General features: G+C 57.7%; 1 protein-coding gene across 1 annotated transcript in view; it reads left to right on the forward strand.

Annotated features, from left to right (window-relative positions):
* Positions 1–20657, forward strand: part of BAIAP2 (BAR/IMD domain containing adaptor protein 2) — a 42668-nt gene that overhangs the window by 10827 nt on the left and 11184 nt on the right. The window contains 3 exon segments of the mRNA XM_062010456.1: positions 9568–9629; positions 9939–10010; positions 10318–10455. Of these exon segments, the coding sequence (XP_061866440.1) occupies positions 9568–9629; positions 9939–10010; positions 10318–10455 (272 nt within the window).

The raw sequence follows: 20657 nt of genomic DNA on the forward strand, positions 1-20657 counted from the left end.
GAGGAGGAGTTGGTGCAGAGGAGGGGTTTGGGGCCGGTGCAGGGGAGCAGGAGCTGTTTGGGGAGCAGGCAGGGCAGCTGTGCTAAGGCTGATTCCCCTGGCAGTGGTCACTCAGCGTCCTGGTGCAATGCGGGTGCTGAGTTGTGTTTGCTCAGTCAGATCAGAGCTGCAACGTGCTCCTTTCCCTTCCTTACACTTCCTCCTCTGCTAAGTCATCTGGGAGCTGCTTTTCCAGTCTTCCCATCACTGGGATGTGGCTCCTGTGCTCTCCCTCCTCGCTGTGGTTTGAGGTGGCTCTTCTCCCATCTCCCCTCAGGGCTGCTGCAGCTTCTCGCTGGGGCTCTTTGTTGGGCTCAGATGGGTTTTGGTGGTTGCCTTCACAGCCCCAGCTGAACTCCTCCTCCCAGTCCCTCCTGCAGGTCTGGCTCACAGGATCCTGTTGGAGGAGATGGCAATGCGTGTCCTCATTAACACCATCTCTGAGGCAGCCAATTAACAGGGGAGAGGTTGAGCTGAAGTGACCCAGAAGGCTGCTGAGGCGATGGGTGAACAGCAAGGGCTTTGGTTTTGCCCTGTTGAGCTCAGCCCTGGCCAGGGGCTGCTCCCAGGGGCCACACACAGCTCTGCTGCCTCAGGATTGGGGTGAGGGAAGCAGGAGGTGTCTATGGAAACGGATTCTGTCGCTTGAGCTGCCTCCAGCAATCTGTGTCTGTTTAGTAAATAAAGGAGCCTGTGTGCAATGCACTGTGTGCAGTGGCTGAGACTAAGGGCTCTGCAGACCTCATGGAGGGCTTCCTCTTCTGCCCCTGTGGCTCAGCAGCTCTGTCCTCCTGGAAGTGAAAGCGTGTGGAAGCTTTATCAGCAGTGGCTCAGCAGGGCAAGGCCAGGAGCTCTGAGACCACAAACCCTGCCTGTCCCCCTCAGAGCAGCTCCAGGCTTTACTCAGACCTGCCTGTGGTGCCTGCTGGCCCTGCTTCCTCGCTGAAGGACGGTGGTTGGAGGGCAGATGTCCCCAGCGCCCTCCCACAGCCTCCCCACGTGCATTCCGTGTGTGCCTTCAGTCTTTTGGGCTTGGTTTCGGACATCTCCACGCTGCTGTGGCTTCCACTCCTGGAGTGAGCACACGAGAGGGAGGATCCCAGCAGCTCCTGCTCAGCCCAGAGCCCTGGCAGGCAGCTCCTCCGACCCCTCGCTCTGTTGATCTTGCTGATATTTGTTGTAGCAGCTGCTCAGTGCAGAAGAAAGTGAAGATAACATTTCTGGCTGCAGTTTGCTGGAGCTGATAACAGCTGAGGACACAACCCTGACAGCAGGATGTATAAACAGGGGCTGACAAATGTAGCTGGGGCTGTGCTGGCCAGAGCTGCAGCTCTTCCTGGGAACACCTTCAGCTTATCTCTCCCTGCACCACGGTGGCCGATGGGGCTGGGAAGCAGCTCTGGGATCTGGGTTCTTTCAGTGCTTACTACAGGCTGCAGCAAATGGGAATGCTCAGAATTGCCTTTTGCATTGAAGCTGTGCCCTGGCCACTCACTCCCTCTGTGTGGAGGAGCAACAAGGCAGGGGGAGCTGCTCCCAGGCGCTGGGCAGGGCTCTGGGATGCTCTGGGCAGGGCTCTGGGATGCTCTGGGCAGGGCTCTGGGATGCTCTGGGCAGGGCTCTGGGATGCTCTGGGCAGGGCTCTGGGATGCTCTGGGCAGGGCTCTGGGATGCTCTGGCCTCCACTGCAGCTTAAACCTGTTTCCAGTCTCCACAGAAAAGAATCTGAGATTGGGCTTTGGAAGGTGGATGTTTGTCTGACATCATTTCTGGGACAGGAGGTGTCAAAAGAACAAATATGCATGGATTCTGTGTCTCAAAGGTGATGCAGGCAGGCACCTCCCACCCCCAGCACTCCTGCCTGTGCTGCTGTCTGTGCCAGGGTGCTGTGGGGGCTTTGCACCCTGGGCTGGCACAGCACAGCCAGGGACCTGGCAGCGTGTTTGCCTTGCTGAAAGCTAGCAGCCTAATAATGCTCCCTCCAAGCTTAGGTCTCTGCTCACCAGACTTCACATTCCTCCTAAATTCTCCATCAGATTTCAGCAGCTGTGTGTAGACAGGATAATCCTGGCTGTGAGGGAAACAGCCATGATGAAGTGCTTGAGCTGTAATCGGCTCTGGGGCTGGAGGCTCTGGGTGCAAGTGTCTGGCAGGGACATACCTCAGTGTGAACTCTGCTGCTGAGCTTTGAGATGGTCAAAGTCTGTTTTCTTGGGGCTTTTTCAGTTGGTGATGCCCAGAGGGGTACAGGCTGTAGCTGTCACTGTCCCTGCACAGCAGTTTGCCCTGTGTAACTCCCTGTCCCAGGTTGTTGAAGAACCTGTGCCCTGGAGCAGCTGCTGGTGCTGTGCTGGAAGGGGAAAGCCCCATTCTGGGAGTGGGCTGCTGGGCATGGAGGAGACAGACCCCGGGGGTAGCTGAGATGGGGCAGTCCTGGGAGGCATGGCAGGGCAGCTGCTCCCCTCCCTGCTTCCAGGGCTGCTGGCACACGGAGGATTCGCCCCATGCCCACAGTTTCTCTTTGAGAGAGGCACCTTATGCTATTCTTCACATCTTTGGTGGTTGCTGTGCTGGCTTTAGGGAAGCTGAGAAGCTGGTGTGAAGAGCTGTGTGAAGGTTTACTCCAGGCTTGAGCTGGGAACTGTTTGTAGGCTCTTCAAGGAGCTTCAGTCTCATGTGCACGAGTTCTTGGGTGACTTTGGTCCTTGTCCAGCTGCTGCTGAGGTCTCTTGGATGCTACTCAAAATGTTGTTTCTTCTGTCTCTCTTTAAACCGAGGCCATGGAAGGGGGGGGGAGGTCCCTGAGAGAAGTACTGGCCTGGTGAGAGGAGCTGGAGGCAGTTTCCAGCAGGCTGGGAGTGCACTGGGATGCAGGAGACTCCTCTGGGGCTGGAGGTGGATTTTCCTTAGTGGTTGGGTTTTTTTCTCTCAGGTCCTCTTGAATTAGTGAGGGCTGCTCTGATTGAAGCAGGTGTTATGAAAAGGGAAGAGTGGAGTAATTAGTCTTCCATTGTTGAGCTGAAATGAGCCTCAGCTGGATAATGGCTTTCTCCTGGTACACCATTTGCATGATAAAACCAGGACCAGTGGCACCTCTGTGGGCCAGGAGCTGCCTTGTGTCAGTGGAGGCCACTGGGCTGCAGAGCTGGAAGCCATCTCTGTGCAGCTTTTAAAACACAGGTGAGCATCATGGAGGGATGCAGGGCAGAGCCATCTCAAGCAGGCATGCTGGGCACTGAGGAGGGGGTGTGTGGTCAGGGCTGGGCACAGAGCATGTCCCATCTGTGCTGCCATAGAGCCAGGATGCCCCTGGCCCGTGCCCTGGTGGGGTGGCCAACGTGGCAGCTCCTGGAAGGGGCAGAGCAGCCTACTGAGATGCTCCTTCCAGGCAAGGGCTTGTCTTTGGTGTGGCTCTTGGCATCATGGTCCAGAGGCTTTGTGCTGTGCTGAATCCTCTGGGGAGAGGGATGAAGCTGTTAATTGGCTTTGCAGTTGTGGGCAGGTGCTTCCTGCAGCAGCCAAGGTGCAGATCCAGATCCTGGGGCTGCCAAAGGTCGGTGCAGTGTTCAGTGTGTGACTGGGGAGCAGCAGAGCTGGTGGGGGCTGTGGGGCCCATGTCCAGAGCAGTGCCCAGAAAACCCAGAGCTGGCCTCCAGGCCTCAGCTGCCTGTGGTGAGCGACCTGGAGTCCCTGCAGTGAGGTTCTTCTGCCCAGGAAGGTTTGCTGCTGGATGGGAGAGCAGCTCAGCTTCAGCCTTTTAAAACTGGACTTAATAATGCACTTAATGGCTTGTGGGCAACAACTGTGTGCTGGTAGAAGATCAGATGCTCTGGCCCTGCATTTCCACCTGTGATTCTGTTAAAAACACCTAATTTGCCAAAGCAATTGTTCCAGAACCTCCAGGCTCTGCCTCCCAGCTGTGTTCCCTGTAGGAAGGGGCTTGCTAAGTGTGCAGAAACACAGGAAAAATCCCTTAAACTGCTGCCTGTCTCAAGGGGACTCTGCTGCCTGTGTTGCCTTTTCCCTGCCTTCCAACCTGATTTAAAGCAGGAGGCTTGTCCTCACCAAGCTGTGTTCAGGGAAGTACCAGTGAATGAGCAGCTGGGAAGAGTGTGCCCTGCTGCCTGCCTGCAGCTCCTGCTGCCTCACAGCTCTGCAACCTCTGGGCTTCACCTTCAGCAGTGACATGCCCCAGGGATGGTACCTGCAGCGTGCCCAGGTGCTGTCCCTGGGCTGAGCACCCGTGGGATGCTCCATCCTTCCAGGAGGGATGGAGGGGCCCTGTGTGTGTCCATGGGCTGAGTTTCTGCTGCCCATCAGCAGTGCTGTGAGCTTGGCAGGTCTGAGGCAGGGGCACAGCTTGTTGTGTGGACAGCCCTGGCTCCTGGAGGTGTTTGCTTCCTCCCCCAGGATTGCTGGCAAGCAGCATGGATCAGTCTGTGGGGGTCTGAGCCAGGTGGCTCCAGGCTGGTGAATGTGAGGTCTGTGCAGTCATGTTGTCCTGTGCTAATTAATCTTCTGCCACTGATATTGCTGCTGCCAGAGCAGTTGGGCACTGGGGACCTGCTGCTCTGTTCATGGTGACACAGATCTGTGTGCTGTGGCTGCGGGGAAGCACGTGGCATCACAGGTCACCAGGTCTCCAGCCTGTCCTGGTGAAAGGTCAGTGGCAGCAGCTCAGCCCAGGGCAGCCAGGCACTGGAAGTGCTGAAGCTGCCCCAGCCAGGGTGCCTTGGGAACCTTTGGCTTCTTCCTTTGCTTTGTGTCTCAATAAAGAGCTAAAAGATGTCTGCAGCTTTGGCAGCTGGGTTGGAGCAGAGGCTGCAAGCAGAACTGATCATTCTAATGCTGATGAGTTGCTGATACAACACCAACAGATCGTCCCATCCTGGGGCTGTGATAAGTGAAACCTCTGTGAGGAGGAAATGGATGAGTCAGTGTGGAGAAGCTGATTGTTTCCTCACACTTGTTCCCACTGCACATGAACAGCTCTTCCCCAGCTTGTCTTGCTGTTGAGTGTCAGTGCTGATAACTGAGATGTGGTGTGAAGGTGTGGGGCTGGGAAGGGCTGTGCTGTGGGGCTCTGGCCCTTCCCCATGGCTGTGCCCACTCCTGGCCTGGGGGAGCTGAGCCCCCCTTGCTGCTGGGTACGGGGCTCAGTGCTGATGGAAGGTGTGAGACCATGTGGCCCTGGAGTTCTTTTAATGTGCATAAGACTGATGCTCTCCACCCCCCTTCCTCTCCAAAACCCCCAAGCCAAGGGAGCTCTCCTCTGCAGCAGGTAGCTTTGCCCAGTGGAGGCTGGAGGAGAGCAATGGGTGCCTGTGTTGGAGCAGTGCCTGGTGCAGGGACTTCAGGCACCTCTGCCTGCCCTGGGAATGTGCTGGTGTGAGCACATCCCCGCCCTGGGTTCAAGTGCTTGCTTGGCACTAAAGGATTCAGCCAACAGCATTTACCCAGCCATTGAAAAGCAGATGACTTTTGTTCCTCTTAGGCTTGGTGAGCTCCAGCAGTTTGCCCTGTTACTCTGTTGCTGTGGCTCATTAACAGGGTAACACTCCTTTCCTCCCAGCTTAGTTACTTCCCCTGATGCCACCAGCCCACTTCTGCTCTCCCTTAAGGAAAAGCACCAGGGAGAAGCCCAGCACAATGTCAGGCAGTGAAGGAGCTGAGCTGAGCCCCTGGACTCCTTGTTTCACATGTTCATGCTCCTTCTTTGGGATCTGAATCTCTGGTGCAAGTGATCTTGATAGTGAGCAGTGCCCACAGTGCTGCAACCTCTGTCTTCCAGCAGCAAGGAGTGATGCTGCTGGGGACAAGGGGCTGTTTGCTTCTCCAAGCACCCCTGATGCTGGTGGCAGCATGAGCCAGTGGCCATGGGACTGGCCTCCTGGCCAGTGGCTGCCAGTGCTCTTGCAGAACAAGCTGGGCTGCTTCAGCCCTGCACAAGCACCAACATGTTCTGGCTGGGAGGGGTTTGGCTCCTTCCCTGCTGCATTGTTTGGTGTTTTCATTACAAATGGCTCCTATCTGGCTCGAGAGGGGAGGGAGGGGAGTAATCCTCGGGCTGTGAAGACTCAAGGGTAAAACCCTGTGAGATGGGTTCCTACTGCTCAGCCTTCTGGAGGGGCAGCTGGCCCCTGCGTGGCCGTGGCCAGGGCAGGGATGTGGCACAACCTGTTTGCCTGTTGCTGGCTGGGTGCGGTAGGGAAGGGCCACAACAGCCCCTGCAGCTCTCCCAGAGCGATACTGTGAGTCACACAGGGAAACAGCAGCTCCTTCTCGCCTCTTTGTGCTCTGCAGCCTGCAGAAAGGTGTGTGAGCAGGGCAGGTGAAGCCCTTGCTCTGCAGCCCAACCCTTCCCTGGCTTGATTGTTGCCTGTGGGCTCAGCCCAGACGTTTAACCCTGAGTTCCTTGACCCATGGGATGTGCATTTTGGCAGCAGAGCTGCTGTGGTGCTGTACAGGTCACACCGTGCCCCAAGCTCTGCCCGGTGCTGAGCACCATCTCTGACTGGCAAAGCCTGCTGCTGGGGCTGTGAGTAGCCGTGGTGTGGGTGGCTGTGCCAGGGCTGGGCTGGGTGTGTGCCATGGCATGGCCCTGCCATGGGCTCAGCTCTCACCCTGCAGGCTCAGCCGCCAGCACAGCCCCACGGTGCCTCCTCTGAGCCAAGGCTGGAAGCGTTTTGGCTTTCCAGCTCCTGTGGTGTCTCTTTAGTCACAGTTTAATGTCTTCCCTGCTGCCATGCTGGGTCAGTGTGAGTGGCTTCGGGGTAAAGTGTCTGTTAATGTCAAGGTCCGTGGGGTTCTTGCAGTGGTGTGGAGGAGTTGGAGTGTCTGAGGTGCTGTGTGTGGATTCAGCTGCTGTTTGGGGGGGATTTAGTGCAGATCCTGCTGCTGCCTTGTGTGGGCTCCCAGAGATGGCCATGGGAAGCCTGGAGCCAATTGCTTTGGAGCTAATTGGGTTGGAGAGGCTCTGGAGGAAGCTCTTGTGCCTCCCCTCATCCCAGCACCAGACAAGGATCACCTTGAGCTGCCCCTGAGACTGGGCCAGCCGTGGCAGGGAGAAGGCAGCGTGGTGGGGACAGCAGTGTCCTTGCTCCAGGCTGGGATGGGCTGGTGAGGGTGCTGTGCAGGGTGGGAGAGGCTCTGCACTGCTGCTCACTTTGATGTGGGGCTGAAATGCCCCACACACTGCAACAAGAGCCAAGGAGGGGGTGGTGGAGGAGAAGGTCTGAACAGAAAGATGCTTATCTGGTGCAGCACACAGCTCCCTGCTGCTGGGTTCCCTCCCTGGCTGAGGGATGAGGCAGGGGGTGGGGGGAAGAGCCCTGCTCTTGTGGTGTGAAGGGCTGGGAGTACCCTGGGCTCTGCTCCCTGGGAGGGCTGGGAGCTCTGCAACAGTGCCTTGGCCAGCCTTGCACCAGCTTTTCTCAGCAAGGATTCCCACTCCAGGCGAAGGGGAAGGGAAAGGCAGAGGGGTTGGGGGTGGTGTGAGCTGTGGAGCTCCTGCAGAGCATCCGAGCACGGCCTCACCTCGCTGCTCCTCCCACGGGCATCTGGGGCACTTCCCATGGGTGAGCTGTCACAGCCCAGGCAGGGAGCAGTTCCTGGCAGCCTGGTGGGGTCACCCCCTGCCCAGCCCCCTCGTTCAGCCCCAGAGACCTTCCCCACAGCTGGGGCTGCTGCGCTTGGGGCAGTGCTGGATGAGGAGCCAGCTCAGTGCCTGCAGGACGCTCAGCACCATCCAGCCACCTCCTCACTTGGTGGGGGATACTCTGGGATGTCTCAGAGCTGAGTGGGGGGCACAGGGGGGTTGGTGTCCCAGGTGCCAGCCGGTGCTGGCTGAGCGCTCCCGCAGCCACTCCTGCACCGACCCGCGGCACAGGGGGCTGGAGGCTGCCAAGGACAAAAAGGGATCAGATCTTAATGTTTGCAGAAGGTTTGGAGACATGGTGTATGGTGCAAAGTACAAATTGCTCCATCGAGGAGAGCAAAGAGAGGCCGGGGCGGGTTGTTCCCGGCGGCCGCTGCTGCTGACACGTGCTGACACACGGCCCACGTGCATGGGCATGTGGGGCTGGGGCTGGGCTGACCAGCATGGGGCTGCCACAGGTTTGGTGCTGATGGCTCCCTGGCAGCAGGGAGACACTGGTTTGACTCGTCTCAGCCTCACTGTTGCTGAGATTTGACTCCACACAGTGAGGTTGTGGTCGTCCTGGAGCCCACACAGTTCCTTGCCACACGTTGTCCTGGGGCTCCAGGGCAGATGTCCCCTGCCCATTGCATTTCACATCCCTGGAGTTGCCATTCTCTCAATTCTCCACGTGTGTCTGTGGGCTTTGCTCTGGTTTTCCTGGGATGGGATGAGGGATGCTGCTTCCCTTTGGAGAGCCCCTGCAGGTGTCGGGACCCCTCAGAGCTGAGTCCTGAGGCAGGAGCAGCTCAGAGCCACAGCTCATGGCTTCCAGCTTACACACAGCTCCATGTAGGCTGGAAGCCTCCTGGGAGGCTGCAGCCCATCATGCTGGAAGCAAGAGGCATCAAGCTCAGCCCTCACAGGCAGCTGAGCTCGGCCCTCGCTGAGCTGGACACGGGGCTCTCAGCGGCAGCGCCGGCTGCTCCTGCAGCTCCCTCGTGTGTGTCTGGCTCCAGCCACGTTGGGGCTTTTGCTGAGGCAGGACACAGCCCTTCCTCCCAGGAAAAGCCCAGTGGGTGTGTGACTCTGCATTCTGTGTCTGGAAAGAGAAATGAAGGGCAGAGGCAAAGCAGAGCCGGGATCCCTCGGCCGTGGGCGGCTGCTGGTGGGACTGACCAGCAGCACGTGCAGCAGCCTCGTGCCACGGCTCTGCCCTCGCTGCCCCCTCGCCTGCCCGGGGCAGGGCTGCCCAGGCACGGCTCAGCTGCCCAGGTTGAACAGGTCTGATGGTTCTGAGGCAAATATCAACCTTGGGCTTGGCTCTGGCTGCAGCTCTGTGTCCTGGCTGAGTCCCAGGGCTGTGCCTGTCCCCCGTGCTGGGGAGGGGCTGTGGGTGCTCTGTGCTTGGCCTTGGGCTGGATGTGCAGCAGGAGAGCACCAGCTCCTGCCTGTAACAGCAGCTATTTAAATTCCCATCTCAGTTACTAATGCAGCCTCTGTCATCTCCACCTGCTCCTTTCCCTGTCTGGGCAGTCAGGTTGAGATGAGCGACTTTCCTTGGTCCTGGCCATCCCTGACCCCCTTGTCACATCCTTGCAGTTGGGGTAAGGGATGGCATGGGCATGGGGAGCTGCAGGCAGAGCTGCTTCTGGGGTCATGCTACTGTTTGTGGTCCCCTTCATGCTGCCCAAGGTGTATGTGTTGGTCTGAGTGTCTCAGATGAACAGTGCACCTGCAGCTCCCTGGAGATGGGCACAGAGGGGACTCCAGGAGCACCCATAAGCCTGTCTGCAAACCCCTCTGTGCTAACAGGATGATACCTGCCAAGCTTCAAGGTGTCTCCTCGAGCTCAGCACCTCAATTCCCTTCTCTGCATCTTGTCTTTGTAGGAGATGTGCTCTTCCAGATGGCAGAGGTCCACAGGCAGATCCAGAACCAGCTGGAGGAGATGGTGAGTGCCCCAGCCTGGGCATGCCGGGCTCTCTGCCTGGCCCCAGGCTCTGTCAGTGTTGCAGCTGAGCAAAGTGGTTTTCCACGTCTCTTCTGAGCAATGTCAGACCCTCTGAAGTGGATTTGCTGAGCTGCAAGTGGTCTGGCCTGCTTGGGCATCTGCTTCTGCCCTGCTGGGTCTCCCCCGGAGTGTCCATCTGTCCCTGGTTGCTGCCAGCCTGTGCTCTGCCCAGCCCCTCTCCCCTGCCTGCCCCAGGGCAGGGTTTGCCAGCCCTCACCAAGGAACCATCTTTTCTCTTTCTGCCTGCAGCTCAAGTCCTTCCACAACGAGCTCCTGACGCAGCTGGAGCAGAAGGTGGAGCTGGACTCCCGCTACCTGAGTGTGAGTTGTGGTCTTGGGGAGCACAAACGTTGGCTGGGGCATCTCCATCTCCCTCTCCTGCTGCTCACCTCGCCCCTTGCCCAGCTCCAGTGCCTGGACACTGCTCATGCCCTGGGATAGAGATGAGTCCTCAGCCATCACATGTCACCACGCTCAGAGCAGCGTTTTGCCCCGTGTCAGACTGTTGCTGTCACTGTTTGGGGTCAAAGGCTGGGTGGGGGGGTCTGTTGCCTCTCCCAGCCCTTGGCAGCCGGAGCTGTGGCCGAGGCGGCGCTTTGACCTCTCACAGCTCTCCTCTCACATCCAGGCTGCGCTGAAGAAATACCAGACAGAGCAGAGGAGCAAAGGGGACTCGCTGGACAAGTGCCAGGCGGAGCTGAAGAAGCTTCGGAAGAAGAGCCAAGGCAGCAAAAACCCCCAGAAGTATTCTGACAAGGAGCTGCAGGTAGGAGCGGGGGCAGGGGCCGGGGGCAGGGGCGGGCAGCTCGCCCTCTGCCCGGCAGCGGCTGCTGGGTGACACAGGTGACCCAGCTCGTGCAGGCGCTTGGCTGAGAGCTCCCCGTGCTCCGCAGCGGTGTGAGGGGATGGGTGTGAGCGTGGGGGGCTGTGGGAGCTGTGGGTAGGGAGGAGGCGCAGCCTGTGCCGGGAGGGGGTTGGTCTGGTGGCCGGTGCAGGGTGGGAGCTGCGGAGCTCACGGCACACGCGGTGCCGGCTCACCCTGCTCCCTCTGCCGCTGCAGGCGGGGTCAGGGGGGTTTGTTTGATGGATGAACCCCCAGGAGATCGTCAGCTGCCGTCGTGCCAGATCCACCTTGCCCTGGGTCGCGTTTTGGCGTGCCTGCTGCCGGGCTGCCCCTTCCCCCAGCGCCGGGGCGGCAGCGGGCCGGGGGCGGCGCTGAATCACCGCGCTGTGATCCACGTGGGCTCCCTCCACAACCACGCGCCGCTTGCTAATCCCCAGCTGCTGGGGGCACCTGCCCGGGGGTTGTGCCACGGGGAGGGCACGTGCCAGGACTCAGGGCACCAGATTCCCCGCAGGGATGGGGCTGGGGCTTCACAGGAGCATCCAGGGCAGGTCCCGGCGGTGCCGGAGTGTGATGGCACGTGGGAAGGGGCTGTGGCACTCGGGTCACTGAGGTGTTTGCTGCAGGAGTTTGTATCTTCTGAAGTGGGCAACACGTGGCTGGAGCTTTGGCCAGGGCTGGGCAAACTTCAGTGAGCGATTGATGCACCCACCTGCAAACCTGCTCTGGCTGAGTGCACGTGCTGCCGCTCGCGTTAGGGCTGCTGGATGGTGCGGCACCTCGGGATGGAGTGACCTTGGCTCATCTCTGAGGCACGAGAACAAGCATTGTGTTGGACCAGGATCTGTTAGTTTAGGTGCCATGGGCCAGTAAAGTGTCCAAGTGGTCTGTGTGTGCTGAGGGATCTGAATGTCAGTGGCACCTGAGCGTGGCTGTGCATGGGGCAGTGGCCAGCAGATTGGTACCGTGGGGATTGTGCTGGGGAAGGGACATTCTGAATTGTACTGAAGCTCTGGAACTCAGCCATTCTCATGGGGTGAATCAGAATAAGCACAGGAAGAAAATGCACCTGCAGCCATCCCCCAGCTCAGGGTGCAGCTCCTGTGCCCAGACGGCCCCGTGGTGCTGAGCTCAGGTGCATTTGCAGCCCCTGACCTCGAGCTGAGCTGCTCACAGGAGGAGGGAAGGTGACTATGCATTCCTGACAGCTGAACAGCTTAAACCCCTTCTGAGCACAGAATCCCCGAATGATGGAGGTGGGAACCCCCACCTAGAGCTGCTGCAGCCCCAGCCCCTGCTCCAGCAGGTTCCCCTGGCTCAGGGGGCACAGGAACATGTCCAGGTGGGGTTGGAAACCTCCTGAGCAGGAGCCTCCACACCCTCCCTGGGCAACCTGGGACAGGGCTCCCTCCCCTCAGCACCAAAGGACTTTCTCCTTGTGTTTAAGTGGAACTGTGTGTGTTCCAGCCTGTGCCCGTTACCCTTTGTCCTGGCACTGACCACCGCAGAACAAACACTGGCCCCATCCTCTTGACACCTACCCTTCAGGTATTTATCAGCATTGATGAGGTCCCCCCTCAGGCTTCTCCAGGCTGAACAGCCCCAGGTGTCTCAGCCTTTCCTCCTAAGCCCTTGCTCCAAAATTCCTGCTGAGTGAGAAAAGCCCTGTCAGGCAGTGAGGGGAAACTCGAGGATCAAACACTTGTTATCCCACACCTACAGAAGCTGCTGATAGGGACAACAGAGCAAAAGTGCTGCTGGAGCCACCCCTGTCCTGCTGAACCCTCCGGGGCTGCTGCTGTGCAGGGATCCCCATCCCACACCTGGAGGAGGAGGAAATCCACACCTGGAGGAGGAGGAAATCCGTCCCAGCAATGAGCTGGGAGAGGAGCACTGGTGTGATCCTCCTGCTGTGATGTGGCAGGGGTGGAGTCCTCTTAGCAGGGATGCTTTGGGCAGGGAAACAGGATCAGGCTTTCCTTCTCTTAATCTTTCAGCAGTAAGTACTTAGGAAGTGCTTATCTCTGGAAAAAGCCTTATGATGGCTTTTGAGCTTAAAGAGCTATGAGACTGCTCAGCTGCTGGCGGCTGCTTTGTGTCTCCCTAGATCAAAATACAAAGTTAAACTGCTGAATTGAAGCAAGAGGGCAGTTTTCCCTCTGTTCTCTGCTGGCTGCAGTGCTGATTTGTCTTTCAAGAGAGAAAGAGGGTGTTCTGGGCCACCCTTGATGCTGTTTTTACCTTTGGGCATCGGAGAGCAGGGGTGTGCTACAAGGCTGGGTTCAGGCTGGAGCTATGTGAGTGGTACCAGCCCAAGGAGTAAGTCTTGTGTGAGGCTGAGTACAGCCAGTGAGCCAGGAGCATCCACAGAACTGCTGGTGTTGCACCGAGGGGCTTTGCTCCACAAAACCCTTTCTCAGCTGGCTTCCAGCAGCCAAGCAGGCAGCCCTGGGAAGCTGCTGTGTGCTGGCCCAGAGCCACCGCTGCAGCCTCTGAGGAGGCGGCTGAAGGCACCTGGTGATGCTGATGGGAAGCTGAAGGCTGTGTGGGGCTGAGGCCTGGAGAGCACAGACCCATCAGGCAGCTGATGGAGCTCCATGATGGGCTGCTGCAGATGGCTTCTCTGGTAATGGGAGCAGCTGCTGCTGATGGAGGTGTCCTGGTCACATCAGTCATCTCCAATAAAGCAATAACCTCTTACTCTGCTTTTGAAGACACATCCACTTCAGCTGCTGGAGCAGTCGGCAGACAGGAGTCTGGTGCTCTGTCATCATCTGTCTCCCTGTTTAATGCTAAGGGAAGCAAAATTGCTCCTTTCTGCCTTCTCACCACTTGTTGAGTGACCACATCTTGTCATCGCCTGCAAGTGAGCTGGGTGGGCGAGGTGAGCACAGTGGGAGAGGCAGTGCTGTCCTTCAGGGAGCTCCTGGCCATGGTTCTGTAACCCCCTCACTCTGCTGAGGTGAGAGGAGATGTGGGGCTGTTCAGGCTCTGGTTTGCTGAGTGGCAGAGGACAGCCCTGACCTGGCCAGGGTTACCAGTGTGACTCAAGCTTCCTGGTTGATCAGAAAGCCCAGTAAACCAGTCCAAGCCTCTCATCTATGACTCCAGTTTTTATTCCTCCCTTTCATAGAGCAGAAGTAAATGGTGCTCTTCAGCCAGCACTGCATGTAGCTAATTACCCTGTGGCTGGTGAGCAGTGGGCTTGGGAACGTGGAGGTTGAGGAGGTCTGCTCAGTGTAAGGCAGGGATGTGGTGCCCAGGGACCCTTGCAGGAGGCTTCTCCTGAGCTGCATCAGCTGCTGGTTGCACAGAGAGGACAGATCCAGGGTTGTCTGCAGGTCCCATGTCACCTGGCTGCTGTCTCTTGCCCTTATTTTGTGGGGTTTACCAGGTGAGGATGAGCACTGCAGGATTAAAATGCCTGAGGATTATAAACACTTTGTGGTCTGCAGGGAAGACAACTCCTGGATTAAAAGCAGCTCCAAGCACAATTGTGCTGCAGCAGGAGTGATTTATTCTCTTTCCATCTCCAAAGCCTTGTCTGTCATGGGCAGGAGAGATGCTGTGGCTGTGGGCTGCTGAATGCTGCAACAAAGCCAGGCTTTCTGTTCAGTCCAGAGCCTGTGTCAGACATGAGGAGTGAAGGCTGAGGCAGCTAACTGCCTCCAGTGTCTCATCTTCCTTAGGTAGCTACTGAGAGGGGGTTTGTTTGACCTGTGCTGAAAACCAGGAGAACAAACCAATTCCCTTCCCATCTCCTGTGAGGAATGAAAACAATATCAGGATTAAACCATCAGCAGGGAAGCTGAACTGCTGTGATTTCGTTAAGCACTGGTTATGATGAAGCAATGAAATCAAGGTCAGGGTGGGCTGAGGCCCTCCATTGAATCAGTGGCCCAACAATGAAGTTATGTCAGTTCCAAGTATTTATCAAATCATATTAACACCCTGGGCTATTGGGTTTCTCCATCGGGCTGGGGCAGAGCTGGCTGGGCTTCATCCTAAGCAGCGAAGCTGGGGCTGCCTGTCTGGGGTGAGAGGTGCTGCCTGACCCCCCTGGGAGGGCTTTGGTGCAGGAGCAGCCGTGGGGGGAGCTGGGGTGGGCAGAGGGAGCTCCCTGTTCCCCTCAGCCCCTGCAGAGCCGGGGGCGGCTGAGGCTGAGCTCAGCTCCTGCCTGTCCACACCTACACTGGGGGGATATTTTAAGGATTAAACACCACTGTGCCAAATAACCTGGGGGAGTTTTATCAGCTTTTGTAATTGAAACCTGGTTTTGATAATTCCCATCAGGAGAAGTAATTTTAGGTGTAGGTCAGGAGGCTGCAGCTGGGAGGGGGCTTGTGCAAAGCGGGTTACCAGGGCTCGGGGAAAGTCAGATGGGGGGCAGTTATGTAAAGTGGCTGCAGGTAACTCTCTCCAGGCTTTACTGTGCCTCACAACTGAGGTAGGATGGTTGTCCAAACACAGCAAATAAGTCAGTGGGTGCAGAGTGGGGACAGTGGGTGTGAAACTCTGAGTGGGAGATGCGCTGGGGCTGAGCTGCTCTGGTCAGGGGCAGTGTCTGCCAGGGCTGGGGCTGAGAGGGATCCCCACACATGGACCCACCCTCAGCAGTGTTCCCTGCTCCTGTCTCAGGCCCTTACTGGGGAGCTCTGTGCTATTTTCTCCTGCTGTGGGCTGTTGTGCTGGTGGCACTGTGCCCTGGGGCTGTATCCCCCAGCAGCCAGGGAGCCTTTGCGTGCTGGGGGCAGTTTGGCACTCCTCATGCTGACAGGACACCAGACCCTCTTCCTCCTGACACGGAGCCAGAGCCACATGCTGACATGGCTTTTCAGACTCTGGGATCTGTGAGGGCTTAGGAAAGAGGCAGCACTGAGTGGAGGGAGGTCTGTCTGTCTCCTTGCTGTGGCCAGGCAGGGCTTGCTCAGCCTCTGTGGCTGGCAGCATCCCCTCGGCCCCAGGGGAGCTCCAGGCTCTGGCACAGTGTGGTGTTCTGGAACTGCCTCTACAAATCTACAAGCAGCAGCTACATATGTGCAAAATGAGCCTTAAGCTTCTTTTCCTCTGGGCTGAGATGCTTCACATGCCTCTCCTCAAAAGCTGGACCATGAGCTTGCCCAGGTCAGGGCTGTGTCTGATGAGGGGTTTGGTACCAGGATCTGGGGTGTCCCTGCTTTAGGGAACATTTTAGGCAGCTGCTGGTGAAACACACTCAGAGCTGGCTGGAGGAAGCTCTTCCCTGCTGCTCTGCTCTCTGTGTTTTATGTAATAGCCCACGTGTGCGTGGATGGAGCTTCGCAGGAGCTGTGGCAGGATGAGGCTGAGGCCCCCAGGAGCAGATGTGTGAGACAGGCAATGGAATGAGGGGAGGCAGCCCTCAGGGAGGAAAGGGAGGCTGGGGTCCCTGGCAGCTGTCCTCCCTGGGATCTGCTCCACCACATAACCATCAGTGTAGTGGGTGCTGGTGCTGGGGACCTTACCCAGCTGGAGATGTTGGTGCCCATGCAGGGCAGGGGCAGTTTGTGTCCTGCCTGGGAAAGGTGCAGAGCTTCAGGGGGCCGTGCACAGAGACCATCTGACTGTGTGGGGTCCTGCAGCTTCAGCCCTGCAGGAGGCAGTGAAATGGGGTTTGGTTCCCTCAGTGACCCTCGTATGGGTGAGTGTTCCCTGGCAGGAGAGAGTTGGGTCTGTTGCTTTATTTGCCTTGTTGTGAGAGAGGTTGGAACACCTCAGACACACTTCTGAGCTCCAGTCTCCTTCCTGGCTGTTCTCTGCTGGGAAGAGCTGCTGCTATCCCAGGCTGGAGTACAGCATTGCTCTGGCTAAACAGCCTGACCTGCCTCTGTAACACAGTGGGTGATGATGGGGGCTGGGGGGAGCCCAGAGGGGATGGCATCTCCCCAAGGCTGCTCCAGGGCCCACCAGCCTCCATGCAAGGAGTTATTCTGAGGATGAGGAAGAGCTGTCTCCTTCCTCCAGAGCTATTGGGGCTGAGGATGCCCAGGCTCTGTGTTCTGCTCAGTGTTTGCCATGGTAGGGCTTCAGCTGTCTTTCTTTGAGACTGTTCAGCAGCTTAGATGCTCTTCCTCTGTTAATCAGCCTAACTTCTTATTTTATCCCAGTGCTCTCTAATTATTCTCCCTTGTGGTTCCCTAAATAAATCCTTGCTGCCACTGGTGTTTACACCTTCCAGGTATTTCAGCCTGCAGCGCTCTGGCACAGCTCAGACTCCTCTCCCTCTCTTTTGTCTCTTTTCCCCATTACTCTGTGCTGCTGGTCCTGTTCCCTCCTTGGGACAAGATTCCTGTGCCCTCCCTGCTCTTGGCTCCCTCTGGTCCTTCCCTCAGCCTGTTACTGGCTGTGGGAGCCGATGTGATCTGATAAAGCTCTGTGACTCCTGCAGTGCTGGGGAGGTGCTGATTAGCATTGCCCTTGGCTCATTCCTGCCTGCTTTGCACGTTCTTGGCTTCAATAGAACACTTTGAACTAATGTTTTTCCAGTGAGGAGGGGAGGCTGACTGATGTTCACGAGTGATGTTGCTGTTTCACCTCCACTGACTGCACTGATAGCAGCCTGTGCTTATAAAGAGCTCAGGGCTTGACATTTCTCAGATGCTTTTTCATCCTCACACACCTCTGGCTGTCAGCTTCGGGCTGCTGCTGGGAAGGTGTTTGGAAGCAGCAGGGCCCAGGCTTTTCCATGCCAGGGGTGACAGTTGCCATTTGAGCTGGGGGCTTTGCAGTGTCTTGTTTCATCTTTCATGTTTCCTTGTTCATTATTTATTGCCTGACCCATTGGGGTAAGCTGTTCTGGTTCCTGAGCAGAGATTGCCCAGCTTGGGCTGGAGCCAGGGGGCTGAGCTTTGCTGCAGCATCACTCCTCTCCCCCAGCACTGGGGATGAACTGGCAGGTCGCTGGGCTGCCAGCACAACCATCTTCATCTCCAAGGGCTGCTGCACCCCTGAAGCAGGCAGAGCCCCTGGCTGCTGCCCCTGAGCCCCAGCAGCATCTCACAGCAGAGCCTTTGGCCGGCTGTGCCTGTGCCGCCGCGTGCTGACACCGCTAATTAGGTCAGCAGCTCCTGGTGCCTTGGAAGTGGCTGTGAGGGGGGAGCAGGGGGGAGTTATTTGAGGCCTCTCCAACCTAGAAACCCAGAAAAGCTTTCTGGAGCTGTTGGGCAGCTCTGGGGTGTGCTCTGGCTTTTGGCAGGGCTGTGAGCCGCGAGCAGAGCGCTGCCCACGCCAGCCCTGGCGCTCTCCCTGGCCTCAGACGCTCACTAACGGCGAGCTTTTTTGTTTTCTTCTTTAAACTGGGGATTTTGTTTAAATGATGCCTACAATCCGAATTTGAAGCTGACAACCCAAATCAAGGTCTGAACCTGAAGTGCAGCATGTGCTTGTTGGGGTTTGGGGGAGGCTGTGGAGCGCCAGCACGGCGGGAGCCACCTTCCCCTGGCCCTTCTGCTGCTGCTCAGGTTGTGCCAAGCTGGGCAGGGGCTCACTGCAGACCCCCCTGTCCTGGGGAAAGGAGAGGTGAGTGGCAGGCACCTGGTGCAGCCCTTCTCTGTGTGCAGCAGTGAGAGCTCCCACTGCTCTGCCTGTCACTGGCAGGTTTAGCCAGGTTTTGGTGTAACTTTGCCTTTGTGTGTTATTTGGGAGCCCCTTGTCTTGCTGGTGGGTCTCAAGTGAAAGCTGTGTGGTGAACTTGCCATTTGGTGATGCAGTGAGGTGTCAAACCCAAGGCTGTGCATCAGTCAGTGGCATATTTACATAGAATTAAGTGTAGACATGCTGAGAATGCTGAATTTAGAGCCCAGGCTCTGCTCCACATGGACATGTTCTGGCTGGCTGCAGCCATTAAGCACAGCCTTTCTGTGGTGGAATCATTAAGGGTGTACTTGCAAAAGAAGACTGGAAGCAGGGATGTGAATAAAGCTTTACCTTGTGTATTTAAATGGTGATTAAAGCTGAAAGTGTGATGTGGCTGAGGTGAGAGTCAGCCCTGTGCTGCAGCCTGGGCTGTGCTGGGGCTGGAGGCGACCCGGGGCAGTGCTGGGGCTGACCCAGGGAAACCTGAATCGTGGTGAGATGGTCCTTGTGCTGCTGAACTCAACGAGGCTCATTTCACTCCTCACCTTCTCCTCCCTGATGGCCCAGTTAGGAAATTGAGCAGGGTGAGTTTAGGGTGTCAGGGGCTGCGCTTGCTCTTGTGCTTCTGCTCTTTCAGGTGCTGTTGGGGTCGTGTTTCCCTGCAGCAATGGGGCTGTGTGGCAGAGGGAGCACTGTCCTGCAGCAATGGGGCTGTGTGGCAGGGAGAGCACTGTCCTGCTGCTCCCCTCAACACACAAAGCAGGGGAAGTTTTTTGGGAGCTCCCCTTGGTGTGGGGACAGCTGGGCTTGGTGTGCCCCATGCCTCAGGCATAGCAGGGCTGTGGTGGAGGGCTCAGGGCACCCCTGTGCTATTCCCAGGGCTGAGGGCCATGGGTTAGTGATGGGCTTGGCAGCCTCAGGTGAGTGGTTGGACTTCATCTCGAAGGACTTTTCCAACCAAAACGTTTTGCTGGCTCTAACAATAGCCAGGAGGAGGAGGTGGCTGTGCCCTGAGCCCACTGCCAGCAGCGCTGCCATCCCCACGGCCTCCCACGGCCGCCTGCTCCTGCCCACCAGCACGTGCCCGGGGCTGCTGCTGCCTCTTCCCTGCACTGTGCCAGCACAGTTGCCCACTGGCTTTCCCAGGGCCCTCCTCTCTATCCCAGCCCAGCTCTCCCCACAGCTTGGCTTGGGAGCGATGCAAATACCCCCATTATTCTGTGCCCAGTGGCGCTGGCTCAGTTACCTCATTCCCCTCTGCTCCTAACCGTGGCCCTTTGCACTGCAGTCCTGGATTTCCTCATTTGGAGGGGAAAAAAAAGATCTTCAAACAAGGTTGTTGGTCACAAACTGGGTTTTACCTGTTGCTCCCCAACCTCCTTTCCCCACCCTTGTTGGTGCACATAGGGAGAGCCAAAGCCTGCTGCGTCCAGCACGAGCTCTGCAGGGTTCTCTCTCTGGAGGGAGGATTCTCCAAGCAGGGTGTGAGCAGTAGCAGCTCCAGCTCTGAAATAAGCCCCCTTTGAAGTCTGGAATGTCACTTAATCTCACTGCTTTTGTTGAGGTTTTTTCCACTCTATGCATCTGCTAATAAATATTGTAACATGCTAAAAATAACTGTTAAAACATGAAGGAGAAGGTAAAGCTGCTTTAGGCCCTGACTTTCCAGTTTAATTCCCTTCTCAGGGAAGCTCAGACCTTCCCCAAAGGGGTTTGGCAGTGCCCAGGATGCAGGTTTGGCTGTGGGGCTGCTGTCCCAGGGAGGTGTTGCAGGGCAGGAGAGGTGCTGCTGGCAGAGGCTGGCTGTGTGAGCTTGGGCAGAGGAGCTGGGGGCATCCCCAGAGGACTGAGGGAGGAGAACGTGGCTGGCTCAGAGAGCTGGGGCTGTTTCATGCCCTCTGCTCAGGGATGCTGATGGTGAGGCTGGGCAGCAGCTCTGCAGTCCCAGGCCTTGCCCTGGAGCCCTCCCATGTGCCACATTTGCATGGTAAGGGGCAGCCTGAGCAGGTTGTTCCACCCGTGTGCTGTGTCTGTGCTCCGTGCAGCGCTGGCAAAGCCCTGCGTGGCACAGCCATGCTGGCACAAGTCATGTTGGTAGTGCAGGAGCCTGTGCCAGCCGAGCAGCCTCCTGTGGCTGCATCTGCAGCATCTCTGCCTGGTGCTGGCAGGGCCCCGGTGCCGGCACAGCCCGGGTGCAGCATCACGGAGCATCCCCTGCCCTGGCACTGCTGGCTGTGTGGCTCACTGGGACAGGGCTGCTGGTGGTTTTGGCATTGCTGATGGCTGTGTGTGGTGGAGGGGTTTGTGTGCCCTCCCCACAGCCCTGGGCAGCACAGCCCTGCCCGTCCTTGCAGGCAGAGAGCAGGGATGTGGCAGCTGAGGAGGTGCCAGCGGTGTCCAGCCTGTGCTGGGTGTTTTGTGTGCCTGGTAGGGGTGAGCAGGGGGCTGTGGGGCTGCTGGCAGCCTGGGTGGCCGGGGCAGCCTCTGGCTGCGTGGTGAGCGGGCGGCTGCTGGCGGTACAGCTCGTCCCG

This window comes from Colius striatus, chromosome 18 (genome assembly GCF_028858725.1).
Source record: "Colius striatus isolate bColStr4 chromosome 18, bColStr4.1.hap1, whole genome shotgun sequence".
Taxonomy (NCBI): Eukaryota; Metazoa; Chordata; class Aves; order Coliiformes; family Coliidae; genus Colius; species Colius striatus.